The following is a 13,938-nucleotide window of genomic DNA, read 5'->3' on the forward strand; positions in this document are numbered from 1 at the left end:
GATAAGTTGCATGCCAGGAAACAGCTGAGTATGTTGGAGACCATTTCCTTCTTCTGTGGTCTTCCTGAATCCTGCCTTCAAGCTCAGGCTAGAAATGACTTACATCCAGGACATGGAGTTTGTAGGCCTGAAGGAAAATAGCATGCTCATATTTTATGAGGTGCAAATTGAAGTTTAATATGTAGGAAGGATTTACTTTTTGGTGGCCAATATTTTGTGCTCAGTAAAATAAGCAGTGTCATTGCTGTCAGCATCAAGTGCTCAAGGATTGGGATTAGGTTTCCCCTACACCATCCAAACAAAATGATGACTTCCTAATTTACCTCATCTTCTCTCACACTGTTCACAATCTTGGCAGTAACGAAACCCTGGAACATGGTTCTCGATACCTACTGCATTCACAGAATCACAGAATTTTAACGGCACAGGATGAGGCCATTCAGCCCATCGTGTCTGCACTGGCTCTCCAAATGAGCATTATGACCTAGTGCCATTGCCCTGCCTTTTCCCCGTACGCTTACAGATTGAATAGAAACAAATAATCATCTAACGCCCTCTTGAATGCCTTGATTGAACCTGCCTCCACCACACTTCCAGGCAGTGCGTTCCAGCCCTGAACCACTTGTTGTGTGAAAAGGTTTTTTCTTACATCATATTTGCTTCTTTTGCAAATCACTTTAAATCTGTGCCCTCTCATTCTTGATCATTTTACGAGTGGGAACAGCTTCTCCCTATCTACTCTGTCCAGCCCCCTCATGATTGTGAACATCTCTATCGAATCTCCTCTTAGACTTCTTATCTCCAAGGAGAACAGTCCCAATCTATCCTCATAGCTGAAGTTTCTCAACCCTGGAACCATTCTTGTAAACCTTCCTGCTAGACTTGGTCAGTTCAAACTCAGCTTCCCAATTTAAGGGGATAATTCAGGCTAACATTGCTGTGTGATGCTGTGAGAGTGTTGGAATTCCCATCCTTTGGAGGGGGGAGTGAGTGGAGGTGCTGGTATAGCTTAGGTGGATGTTGAATATCCTGTGATTATTTTTAAAGGAGACATTGGACATTACATTCTCAACCAACAACATCAAAAAAAAATGTATTAGTCATTCCAGGTCACTTGTGTGAAATAGCTGCTGCTATTGCCCACAATTCCTCATGTAGAGGACTCAACCTGCATAGTGTTAGTAAGCTAATCGAAAATGAGAAGAATCATAGCCAAATCCAATCAGTCTCAGTCTTTGCCTAAATAACAAGTCACTACAGTTCCAAGTAATTAATTTGATCTGAAGTACCTTGAGATGCTGCTAATGTGATACATAAATGCATATTAAATTAAAACAGTAGTTTGTGAGGAAGGAGGAGAAATATGCTTCTGAAAGGGTTAGAGTCTGTAAACTGAAGAATATTTCGGAAGTCTGAAGGTTCAGTTAAGTGAAGCATTGATCAAACAAATCAGTATTTAGTAACAATGACCTTTTTGTGGTCCCTCTATGTTAGCTTCTCAGACATCCTGTATAATATTGATTTTATCATGTTGATTCAAACTGGCCTCAAATACAACAAAAAGAGCCGGAGGTAGGTAGGCAGCTCAGGTCAGGAATTTCCTGACTCAGCAGACCTGCCTCAGTAAAAAGTAGCCTGAAACGTGTGATTTTCACTCCGTGGAGTGGAACATAGAGGGTGTGGGATAGCGTCAGACCTGCCAACCCGAGAAACAGGGTGTAGGTAGCTATGGGGACTGACAAATGCCAAGGTGGGCTGTTTAGAAGGCTCATGTTGGTTCTCTGGAACTTCATCCCAGTTGTTTTAGAAGATGCTAGGCCTTCTAGCCCTCACCCCTCTCATTGCCTCAACACCCCATGTGGCTCCTCATACTCTCCATGCCAACTCATGGCTCTCATCCATTCCCCATGGTCTTTCATACCCTCCATACTACCTCCATAGCCACCCAACCAGTATCCACTATGGGTAGACATCAAGAGTCATGTGGAGATTTAAAAAAACTTCCAATAGTCTAATGCAGCTCTCACTCCTACACACTTGATAATGAAAAAAAAATCCCATTCATAAAATCTATTCAAAGCTTTTAAATCTCCTCCTGTGGTTAATCTCTTATAAAAACAAACAATCTTTTATTCATACTTCATATCAAAGATTCTTTTATAGCCTCTTTAAGCTGTCAATCAAATTGTGAACTCTCAACCCCTTGCTGAGATAATTGTAGATTTTGAAACTCAGCCAAACATTCATAATTACATAATGTAGCCCTTGGAAAGATGTCAATAAAGAGCTCTATCGAAACTGCATGACCAGACCCTACTGTTTTTTCTAACTTACACTTGTCAATCAAAGCAGTTGAGCAGATTTTTTTTAAACTCACTGACAGCTGCAGCTTTTCTTTTACAGTTTAAAGAGCAGGGGATTTGAAAATCTTCAGACCACGACAGTTAGATGGATCTTATGTGCCCTTCAAGAATGTTTACATCTACTCCATCATTTTGTGACTCCCACACTGAAGGTTAAGGCACCTGTAAAAGCCAAAATGGCATCTATTTGAATTCAGAACTGAGTTCAAATGGCCCAGCTGAGTTTAAGTTTCCTGCCTGTGTGAATCAAGCCCCATCCCCATTCCCCTACTGGCAAAAATTGGACCTGTTGGAAATGGGGGTGGGACTTCTGTACCCAGGTCCTGCCCGCCATTTTTAAAGGTCCGTGGAGTCTTCCTGACTGAAAATCCAGCCCATAATCTTTGCTTTTCTGCTGTAAGGCAGTTTACAGAATAGGAAGGTATAGCTTTCAAAGACAGATTAGCCTGTGAGCTAATGGAATTAATACATTCATTCTCTGCCAGTGACTCATACCTTGCCTCCAACAAACTGATGGTTTACTAATATTTTCCAACAAGCAAAATAAATCATTCTTTACAAGATGGTTTTTAAGAACATAAGAAATAGGAACAGGCTTCTAAATATCTAATTTTCAAATCACTTCTAAACATGTAATTGGCCCTCCTGCTCTCTGCTGAAGTTGCTAACTCATTCTGGTCAAAATCCTGAACTGAAGCGGCCATTCTTCATGTGCGAGCGAGGCAGGCAATTCAACTGCAATGGATGAACTGACAGCCGAGACAAACCAGATCACCCATGGTTTGTACACAGAGTAGCTTCCTTGAACTTCTTTGGAACAGCATACAAGATCAAAGACAGTCAAAGTGCAAGTGTGATGGGGAATTAAAGAGGGAAATGACAGAGTCCAGGGATGCACTTGTGGATAGAATGCAGTGTTTAACAATCTCCTCAGTTTGCTGTAGACCAAACCATGAACAGCAAACCTATAAGCACCAGGTTAGAGGAAAAAAGGTAAACTGCTGTCTCACCAGAACAGTGTAGAACTCTGGACGGTGCTGTAGGAGGAGGTGAATGGGGAGCCAAAACACTGGAAAGGGATTTATTTATTCTAGGACTGCTGTGGCTGCATTTCCATTATTGTGCTTGCATTCCAGGAAAATTGGAAATGGTGAGCGATTGGGGGTGATGGCAGCTCTTCCTCATTTCCAAATGAATGATCAACTACCTAAAGGAACTGAACCCTGGCCTGGTGAGAGGGATAGGGGTTTAAAGGCCTGGTCAGAGTTGGTTGCTAATGTTGGGAGTCTTGTTGGGCAGGTGATCCAAGGCAGTCAACCTACAGATCAAAGAAAAGTGTGTGAAAAGACAAGGTACTTGGAGCTCAGCTAAATGCAGGAACTGCAAATGACACTCTGTGCTCATTTAATCCTGACCCTAACAGCTATTAAAGGACAGAAGTCTTTTGATCCTTCACTTTTGCTGGTATTAACCTTTCACTTTCATTTTGATCATATATTCACAAACTTGAGGTAAACTAATGATAATATTAAATTGGAATGACTGCAAAACATCATCAATATTTGGGTGTTACAGAGGGGAGTTTTGAAGCTTCTTCAGGTTGGGAAATGTACCATATTATAATGACATCTGATGGCAGTAGAGTTGTGAGCTGGAGGAGGAGAGTGTGGGACATAGGCTGCTGGAATGGGTGGATAGGTGGCAGATGAAACTTAATTCAGACAAGTGTGAAGTGATATTTTGGTGACAGAATGAGGAGACCATATAAAATGAAGGGTACAATTCTAAAGGGAGGTGCAGTAACAGATGGGCCTGTAGGTATACATGCACCATAACTCACCAAGGCTCGTTAAATAGCGCCTTCCAAACCCACAACCATTGCCATCTAGAAGGACAAGGGCAGCAGACACACGGGAACACCGCCACCTGCAAGTTCCCCTCCAAGTTACTCACCATCCTGACTTTGAAATATATCGCTGTTCCTTCACTGTCACTGGGTCAAAATCCTGGAACTCCCTTCCTAACTTCACTTTAGGTGTACCTACACCACATGGACTGCAGCAGTTCAAGATGGCAGCTCACCACCACCTTCTCAAGGGCAACTAGGGATGGGCAATAAATGTTGGCTTAGCCAGCGTCGCCCACATCCCATGAATGAACAAAAAATAAGTCATTGAATGTGGCAGGGCAGGTTGAGAAAGTAGTTAAAAAAGGCATATAGGACGCTGAACTTTATAAACAGAAGCATGGAATACAAAAGCAAGGAAGTTATGGTGAACTTTTAGAAAACACTGGTTCAGCCTCAATTGCAGTATTGTGTCCAATTTTGGGAACCACACTTTAGAAAGGCTGTAAGGAATTTAGACAGGGCAAAAAGCTTTACAAGGATAGTTCCAGGGATGAGGAACTTCAGTTGCGTGGATAGATTGGAGAAGCTAGGGTGGCTCTCCTTGGAAAAAAGGTTGAGAGGAGATTTGTTAGAGGTGTTCAAAATCATGAGGGGTCTGGATAGAGTATCACAGAATCACAGTGCAGAAGAAGCCCTTCAGCCCATCGAGTCTGCACTGACACGTGAGAAACACCTGACCTACCTACCTAATCCCATTTACCAGAGCTTGGCCCATAGCCTTGAATGTTATGATGTGCCAAGTGCTCATCCAGATACTTTTTAAAGGAGGTGAGGCAACCCGCCTCCACCACCCTCTCAGGCAGCGCATTCCAGACCGTCACCACCCTCTGGGTAAAAAAGTTTTGCCTCACATCCCCCCTAAACCTCCTGCCCCTCACCTTGAACTTATGTCCCCTTGTGACTGACCCTTCAACTAAGGGGAACAGCTGCTCCCTATCCACCCTGTCCATGCCCCTCATAATCTTGTACACCTCGATCAGGTTGCCCCTCAGTCTTCTCTGCTCCAGCGAAAACAACCCAAGTCTATCCAACCTCTCTTCATAACTTAAATGTTTCATCCCAGGCAACATCCTGGTGAATCTCCTCTGCACCCCCTCCAGTGCAATCACATCCTTCCTATAATGTGGCGACCAGAACTGCACACGGTACTCCAGCTGTGACCTCACCAAGGTTCTATGCACCTCCAAAATTATCTCCTTACTTTTGTAATCTATGCCTCGATTGATAAAGGCAAGTGTCCCATATGCCTTTTTCACCACCCCACTAACATGCCCCTCTGCCTTCAGAGATCTATGGACACACACGCCAAGGTCCCTTTGCTCCTCAGAACTTCCTAGTGTCATGCCGTTCATTGAATACTTCCTTGTCAAATTACTCCTTCCAAAGTGTATCACCTCACACTTTTCAGGGTTAAATTCTATCTGCCACTTATCTGTCCATTTGACCATCCCGTCTATATCTTCCTGTAGCCCAAGACACTCAACGTCACTGTTAACCACCCGGCCAATCTTTGTGTCATCCGCAAACTTACTAATCCTACCCTAGTAGATAGAAAGAAATTATTCCAATTGGCAGATGGGTCAAGAACCAGAGAATATTGATTGGCAAAAGAACCAACAGAGAGTGCTGCATTATTGGAGGGTCAGTACTGAGGGAGTGCTGCACTGCTGGAGGATCAATAATGAGAAAGTGCTGCACTGTCGGAGGGTCAGTACTGAGGGAGTACTGCGTTGTCGGAGGGGCAGTACTGAGGGACTGCTGCACTGTCGGAGGGGCAGAACTGAGGGATTGCAGCACTGTTGAAGGAGCAGCACTGAGGGACTGCTGCACTGTCGGTGGGGCAGAACTGAGGGATTGCAGCACTGTTGAAGGAGCAGCACTGAGGGACTCCTGCACAGTTGGAGGGGCAGCACTGAGGGACTGCTGCACAGTCGGAGGGGCAGCACTGAGGGAGCATTGCTCTGTTGGAGGGGCAGTACTGAGAAAGCACTGCACTGCAAAGGAAGGGTTGTTCAACAGATCAAGTGCATGTTAAAAATCCTACAATACTATTCAAAGAGCAAGGAATTCTCCTGGTGTTCTGGCCAACATTCCTCCCTCAACCAAAAACTGATTGATGATCATGGCACGTTGCTCTGTTCAAAATGTCTGCCATGTTCCATTCCAGTGCAACTCCAGAAGCAATTCACTTCTTGGAAATTCTCAATAAATACAAATACTGTTTAAATTAAAGTCTCTAAACTATTTGAGAGTCACAAATTTTATTTATTCCCTACAATAAAGCAGTCATTCAGAATAATTAGTGGTTGAGATGCATTTTAATCGCTAAATTTGGCTTGTGCATGAACAAATACAGCAATTGTTTTTAGTAAAAATCAGACTAAACAGAGTAGTAGTGGGAAGCAAAGAGCTAACAAAGTGAAGCACTCACACAGTGAACGCAGGAACTAACCAAATGATTTGGGCTCTTTTGGCTTCTTTATTTGCCAATGGCTCCTTTTCAATGTGACCTTCTCACGGGTGTAACAGCCCAAGCACCGAACACCTAAAGGGGCAGACTGAAGTTCAGCTGCTCTCTTGACCGTTCAACATGCTTACATCGTGATGCAAACCAGGGCCAAGATATAAGGGCAGTAACCACACAGGATGGCCCCCCGTCCCCGATCTCCCTGCTGCGTGTGATTATGTCTGATGTAATGTTCTCAGGCCAACCATTAGCCTGTCTCCCACGGATCCACACGGTAACTAGACTGAGATGGCCGTACAATGTGTAGAGTGTGGAACGGTCCTTAGAACTAAACTGTGGTGTCTGAGGTTACTTTGATATTGGGCATCAGAACAGCATTCACAGAGAGGTCTACAAACCATATAAAACTCCACCGAACATGCTTCAGCTGGTGATAGGGAGAATTCTAAACATAACAGGGAGGGAATGTAAGAATATTTTAAAATGGAGAGGCAACAGGAGGTGTCCAAACCTGTGGAAAATTCATTCCATCTATCAGGGTCCAATACAGACAGGTCTGCCTTAATACTGTCCCTTTTGTGTATAAACAGGGAAGAGGAGAAAGAAAAAGGAGGAGGAGAGGTTGAGACACCTGAGAATGAATGTCCGGTAAATATTTCCTGTGAGTTTGTACCTTAATAACACGCTGTGATCCCACAACGTGATTACCCTGAGCGGGCGACTTCAGACACCTTCACCAGTTCATTGACTTTGGCTCATTATAATCCTTATTATATTATCCTCATCTTCATTATAAACCCAATCACAAACCCATTGAAAAATAACAAATGTATCTTCTGGAACATTCAACAACTAAACAGAAATGGTAAGGCACAAGTTCTCCTCTCTATCTAAATTTCAGCTTCACTGCCACCTCTGTGTTCCTCAAACTCCACAGATGGACATCATAGTCCTACGGTTTCTGCATTACAATGTGAAATTTACCTGAAATACAAAGAAAAAAAGCAATAAAAACTAGGCAGAGAGGGAGCGAGACACGGGGGGAGGGAGCGAGAGGTGGAGGGAGGGAGTGAGAGGTGGAGGGAGGGAGGGAGTGAGAGGTGGAGGGAGGGAGTGAGAGGCGGAGGGAGGGAGGGAGAGGCGGAGGAAGGGAGGGAGAGGCGGAGGAAGGGAGGGAGAGGCGGAGGAAGGGAGGGAGAGGCGGAGGAAGGGAGGGAGAGGCGGAGGAAGGGAGGGAGAGGCGGAGGAAGGGAGGGAGAGGCGGAGGAAGGGAGGGAGAGGCGGAGGAAGGGAGGGAGAGGCGGAGGAAGGGAGGGAGAGGCGCAGGAAGGGAGGGAGAGGCGGAGGAAGGGAGGGAGGGACAGAGAGGAATAAACCCAGGGCATAGAAAGAGCAAGGAATAAACCCAGAGTAGAGAGAGAGGGCGAGGAATAAACCCAGGGGATAGTGAGGGCATTGGGATTTGGCAGAGGTGGGGAGGTGGGGTCAAGGGAGCTGTGAATGAAATTGATGATGAGTATCCGAACACTCGCTGGTATCCTGAGGCCCAGACAGGAGGTTAAAGAGAACAGGAAAATGCATGTTTATAGTAGATAACAGCACCATCTAGTGTTGTCAGAGATTACTGTGGTAGTCCCCAGCTCCTGCAGGCTTTATACTTCACAGTGAATGACCACAATTATTCCGGAGGGAGTGGCCCACTGTGCTTCAGCCCGTACTAGCTTTTTACCCAGCATTGTCTGCTCATGCAATTTCCTTGCTCCTTTTCACTTTTTAAATAGCTATCCAATTCTCTTTGTAAAGATGTTATACTCTCTGCATCTTGGCCCTGTCCCAATGGCTGAGGTCTACTGTCAGGAGTAGCCTTCCTGCTGGTCCTGTAGCACAGGAGGACACCAGCAATCCAAGGGAGACTGTGGCCACTGTTGCCCACTTGAGCGAAGTCAAATAGTTTCTCAATAAGCATTCATTATCGATCTATCAATCGCGAACCAGCATTGCTGCTGTAGAACTATTGATCCTAGTTTATTTTCCCTGTGGGAAGTGTACAGTCTCCATCTGTGACTATGTAATGGAGTATAACTGAAATAAGGCATGTGGTGGAATCACTGACACAGACCTGCATCCCATCACCGTGTGGTGGAATCACTGACACAGACCCATGTGGATGGGATGTGGGTCTGTGTCAATGATTCCCCCACACGGTGATGGGATGTGGGTCTGTGTCAGTTATTCCCCCACACGGTGATGGGATGCGGGTCTGTGTCAGTGATTCCCCCACATGGTGATGGGACGTGGGGGAATCACTGACATAAACCCGTGTCCCATTACCGTGTGGGGGAATCACTGACACAGACCTGCATCCCATCACCGTGTGGTGGAATCACTGACACAGACCCATAACAATCACTGTGTGGGGGAATCACTGACACAGACCCATAGCAATCACTGTGTGGGGGAATCACTGACATAAACCCGCGTCCCATCACCGTGTGGGGGAATCACTGACACGGACCTGTATCCCATCACCGTGTGGTGGAATCACTGACACAGACCCATAGCAATCACTGTGTGGGGGAATCACTGACATAAACCCGTGTCCCATTACCGTGTGGGGGAATCACTGACACAGACCCGCGTCCCATCAGCGTGTGCGGGAATCACTGACACAGACCCAAACCAATCACCGTGTGGGGGAATCACTGACAGAGACCCACATCCCATCACCGTGTGGGGGAATCACAGACACAGACCCGCATCCCATCACCGTGTGGGGGAATCACTGACACAGACCCGCATCCCATCACCGTGTGGCAGAATCACTGACACAGACCCACATCCCATCACCATATGGGGGAATCACTGACACAGACCCACATCCCATCACCGTGTGGGGGAATCACTGACACAGACCCGCATCCCATCACCGTGTGGCAGAATCACTGACACAGACCCATACCAATCACCGTGTGGGGGAATCACTGACACAGACCCATACCAATCACTGTGTGGGGGAATCACTGACACAGACCCACGTCCCATCACCGTGTGGGGGAATCACAGACACAGACCCGCATCCCATCACCGTGTAGCAGAATCACTGACACAGACCCACATCCCATCACCGTATGGGGGAATCACCGACACAGACCCACATCCCATCACCGTGTGGGGGAATCACTGACACAGACCCGCATCCCATCACCGTGTGGGGGAATCACTGACACAGACCCAGACCAATCACCGTGTGGGGGAATCACTGACAGAGACCCACATCCCATCACCTTGTGGCAGAATCATTGACACAGACCCACATCCCATCACCGTGTGGCAGAATCACTGACACAGATCCACATCCCATCACCGTGTGGGGGAATCACTGACACAGACCCAGACCAATCACCGTGTGGCAGAATCACTGACACAGACCCGCATCCCATCACCGTGTGGCAGAATCACTGACACAGACCCACATCCCATCACCGTGTGGGGGAATCACTGACACAGACCCACATCCCACCACCGTGTGGCGGAATCACTGACACAGACCCACATCCCATCACCGTGTGGGGGAATCACTGACACAGACCCAGACCAATCACCGTGTGGGGGAATCACTGACAGAGATCCACATCCCATCACCGTGTGAGGGAATCACAGACACAGACCCACATCCCATCACCGTGTGGCAGAATCACTGACACAGACCCGCATCCCATCACCCTGTGGGGGAATCACTGACACAGACCCGCGTCCCATCACCGTGTGGGGGAATCACTGACACAGACCCGCGTCCCATCACCGTGTGGGGGAATCACTGACACAGACCCGCATCCCATCACTGTGTGGGGGAATCACTGACACAGACCCGCATCCCATCACTGTGTGGGGGAATCACTGACACAGACCCGCGTCGCTTCACCGTGTGGGGGAATCACTGACACAGACCCGCATCCCATCACCGTGTGGGGGAATCACTGACACAGACCCGCATCCCATCACCGTGTGGGGGAATAACTGACACAGACCCACATCCCATCACCGTGTGGGGGAATCATTGACACAGACCCGCATCCCATCACCGTGTGGTGGAATCACTGACCCAGACCCACATCCCATCACCGTGTGGGGGAATCAGACACAGACCCACATCCCATCACCGTGTGGGGGAATCACTGACACAGACCCGCATCCCATCACCGTGTGGGGGAATCATTGACCCAGACCCACATCCCATCACCGTGTGGGGGAATCAGACACAGACCCACATCCCATCACCGTGTGGGGGAATCATTGACACAGACCCGCATCCCATCACCGTGTGGGGGAATCATTGACCCAGACCCGCGTCCCATCACCGTGTGGGGGAATCACTGACACAGACCCACATCCCATCACCGTGTGGCAGAATCACTGACACAGACCCACATCCCATCACCGTGTGGCAGAATCACTGACACAGACCCGCATCCCATCACCGTGTGAGGGAATCACTGACACAGACCCACATCCCATCACCGTGTGGTGCAATCACTGACACAGACCCACATCCCATCACCCTGTGGGGGAATCACTGACACAGACCCGCATCCCATCACCGTGTGGGGGAATCATTGACCCAGACCCACATCCCATCACCGTGTGGGGGAATCACTGACGAGACCCACATCCCATCACCGTGTGGCAGAATCACTGACACAGACCCATGTCCCATCACCCTGTGGGGGAATCACTGACACAGAGCCAGACCAATCACCGTGTGGGGGAATCACTGACAGAGATCCACATCCCATCACCGTGTGGGGGAATCACAGACACAGACCCGCATCCCATCACCGTGTGGCAGAATCACTGACACAGACCCGCATCCCATCACCGTGTGGGGGAATCACTGACACAGACCCGCATCCCATCACCGTGTGAGGGAATCACTGACACAGACCCACATCCCATCACCGTGTGGTGGAATCACTGACACAGACCCACATCCCATCACCCTGTGGGGGAATCACTGACACAGACCCGCGTCCCATCACCGTGTGGGGGAATCACTGACACAGACCCGCATCCCATCACCGTGTGGGGGAATCACTGACACAGACCCGCATCCCATCACTGTGTGGGGGAATCACTGACACAGACCCGCGTCGCTTCACCGTGTGGGGGAATCACTGACACAGACCCGCGTCCCATCACCGTGTGGGGGAATCACTGACACAGACCCGCATCCCATCACCGTGTGGGGGAATCATTGACACAGACCCACGTCCCATCACCGTGTGGGGGAATCAGACACAGACCCGCGTCACATCACCATGTGGGGGTATCACAGACACAGACCCACATCCCATCACCGTGTGGTGGAATCACTGACACAGACCCATACCAATCGCCGTGTGGGGGAATCACTGACACAGACCCATACCAATCACCGTGTGGGGGAATCACTGACACAGACCCAGACCAATCACCGTGTGGGGGAATCACAGACACAAACCCACGTCCCATCACCATGTGGGGGAATCACTGACACAGACCCGCATCCCATCACCGTGTGGGGGAATCACTGACACAGACCCGCATCCCATCACCGTGTGGTGGAATCACTGACCCAGACCCACATCCCATCACCGTGTGGGGGAATCATTGACACAGACCCACATCCCATCACCGTGTGGGGGAATCAGACACAGACCCACATCCCATCACCGTGTGGGGGAATCATTGACACAGACCCGCATCCCATCACCGTGTGGGGGAATCATTGACCCAGACCCACATCCCATCACCATGTGGGGGAATCAGACACAGACCCACATCCCATCACCGTGTGGGGGAATCATTGACACAGACCCGCATCCCATCACCGTGTGGGGGAATCATTGACCCAGACCCACATCCCATCACCGTGTGGGGGAATCAGACAGAGACCCGCATCCCATCACCATGTGGGGGAATCAGACACAGACCCGCATCCCATCACCGTGTGGGGAAATCACTGACACAGACCCACGTCCCATCACCGTGTGGGGGAATCAGACACAGACCCGCATCCCATCACCATGTGGGGGAATCACTGACACAGACCCGCATCCCATCACCGTGTGGGGGAATCACTGACACAGACACACATCCCATCACTGTGTGGGGGAATCACTGACACAGACCCACGTCACATCACCGTGTGGGGGTATCACTGACACAGACCCACGTCCCATCACCGTGTGGGGGAATCATTGACACAGACCCATGTCCCATCACCCTGTGGGGGAATCACTGACACAGACCCGCATCCCATCACCGTGTGGGGGAATCACTGACACAGACCCGCATCCCATCACTGTGTGGGGGAATCACTGACACAGACCCGCGTCGCTTCACCGTGTGGGGGAATCACTGACACAGACCCGCGTCCCATCACCGTGTGGGGGAATCACTGACACAGACCCGCATCCCATCACTGTGTGGGGGAATCATTGACACAGACCCACGTCCCATCACCGTGTGGGGGAATCAGACACAGACCCGCGTCCCATCACCATGTGGGGGTATCACAGACACAGACCCACATCCCATCACCGTGTGGTGGAATCACTGACACAGACCCATACCAATCGCCGTGTGGGGGAATCACTGACACAGACCCATACCAATCACCGTGTGGGGGAATCACTGACACAGACCCAGACCAATCACCGTGTGGGGGAATCACAGACACAAACCCACGTCCCATCACCATGTGGGGGAATCACTGACACAGACCCGCATCCCATCACCGTGTGGGGGAATAAGTGACACAGACCCACATCCCATCACCGTGTGGGGGAATCACTGACACAGACCCATACCAATCACCGTGTGGGGGAATCACTGACACAGACCCATACCAATCACCGTGTGGGGGAATCACAGACACAGACCCACGTCCCATCACCATGTGGGGGAATCACTGACACAGACCCGCATCCCATCACCGTGTGGGGGAATAACTGACACAGACCCACATCCCATCACCGTGTGGGGGAATCATTGACACAGACCCACATCCCATCACCGTGTGGTGGAATCACTGACCCAGACCCACATCCCATCACCGTGTGGGGGAATCAGACACAGACCCACATCCCATCACCGTGTGGGGGAATCACTGACACAGACCCGCATCCCATCACCATGTGGGGGAATCATTGACCCAGACC

The 13,938-nt window shown here is 49.2% G+C and overlaps 1 protein-coding gene across 2 annotated transcripts in view; it reads right to left on the minus strand.

The window, feature by feature from the left end:
• Positions 1 to 2,863: 2,863 nt before the first annotated feature.
• Positions 2,864 to 13,938, minus strand: part of LOC144671382 (trafficking protein particle complex subunit 6b-like) — a 29,326-nt gene continuing 18,251 nt past the window's right edge. The window contains exon 6 of one of the 2 annotated variants that reach the window (XM_078533258.1): positions 2,864 to 3,681. In XM_078533258.1, the coding sequence (XP_078389384.1) occupies positions 3,677 to 3,681 (5 nt within the window). In that variant the 3' untranslated portion in view covers positions 2,864 to 3,676. Of the gene's footprint in view, positions 3,682 to 6,571; positions 7,724 to 13,938 lie in introns of those variants that run through there. The other variant, XM_078533257.1, reaches the window with a different exon arrangement.

Source organism: Cetorhinus maximus, chromosome 32, assembly GCF_964194155.1.
Source record: "Cetorhinus maximus chromosome 32, sCetMax3.hap1.1, whole genome shotgun sequence".
NCBI classification, from domain to species: Eukaryota; Metazoa; Chordata; class Chondrichthyes; order Lamniformes; family Cetorhinidae; genus Cetorhinus; species Cetorhinus maximus.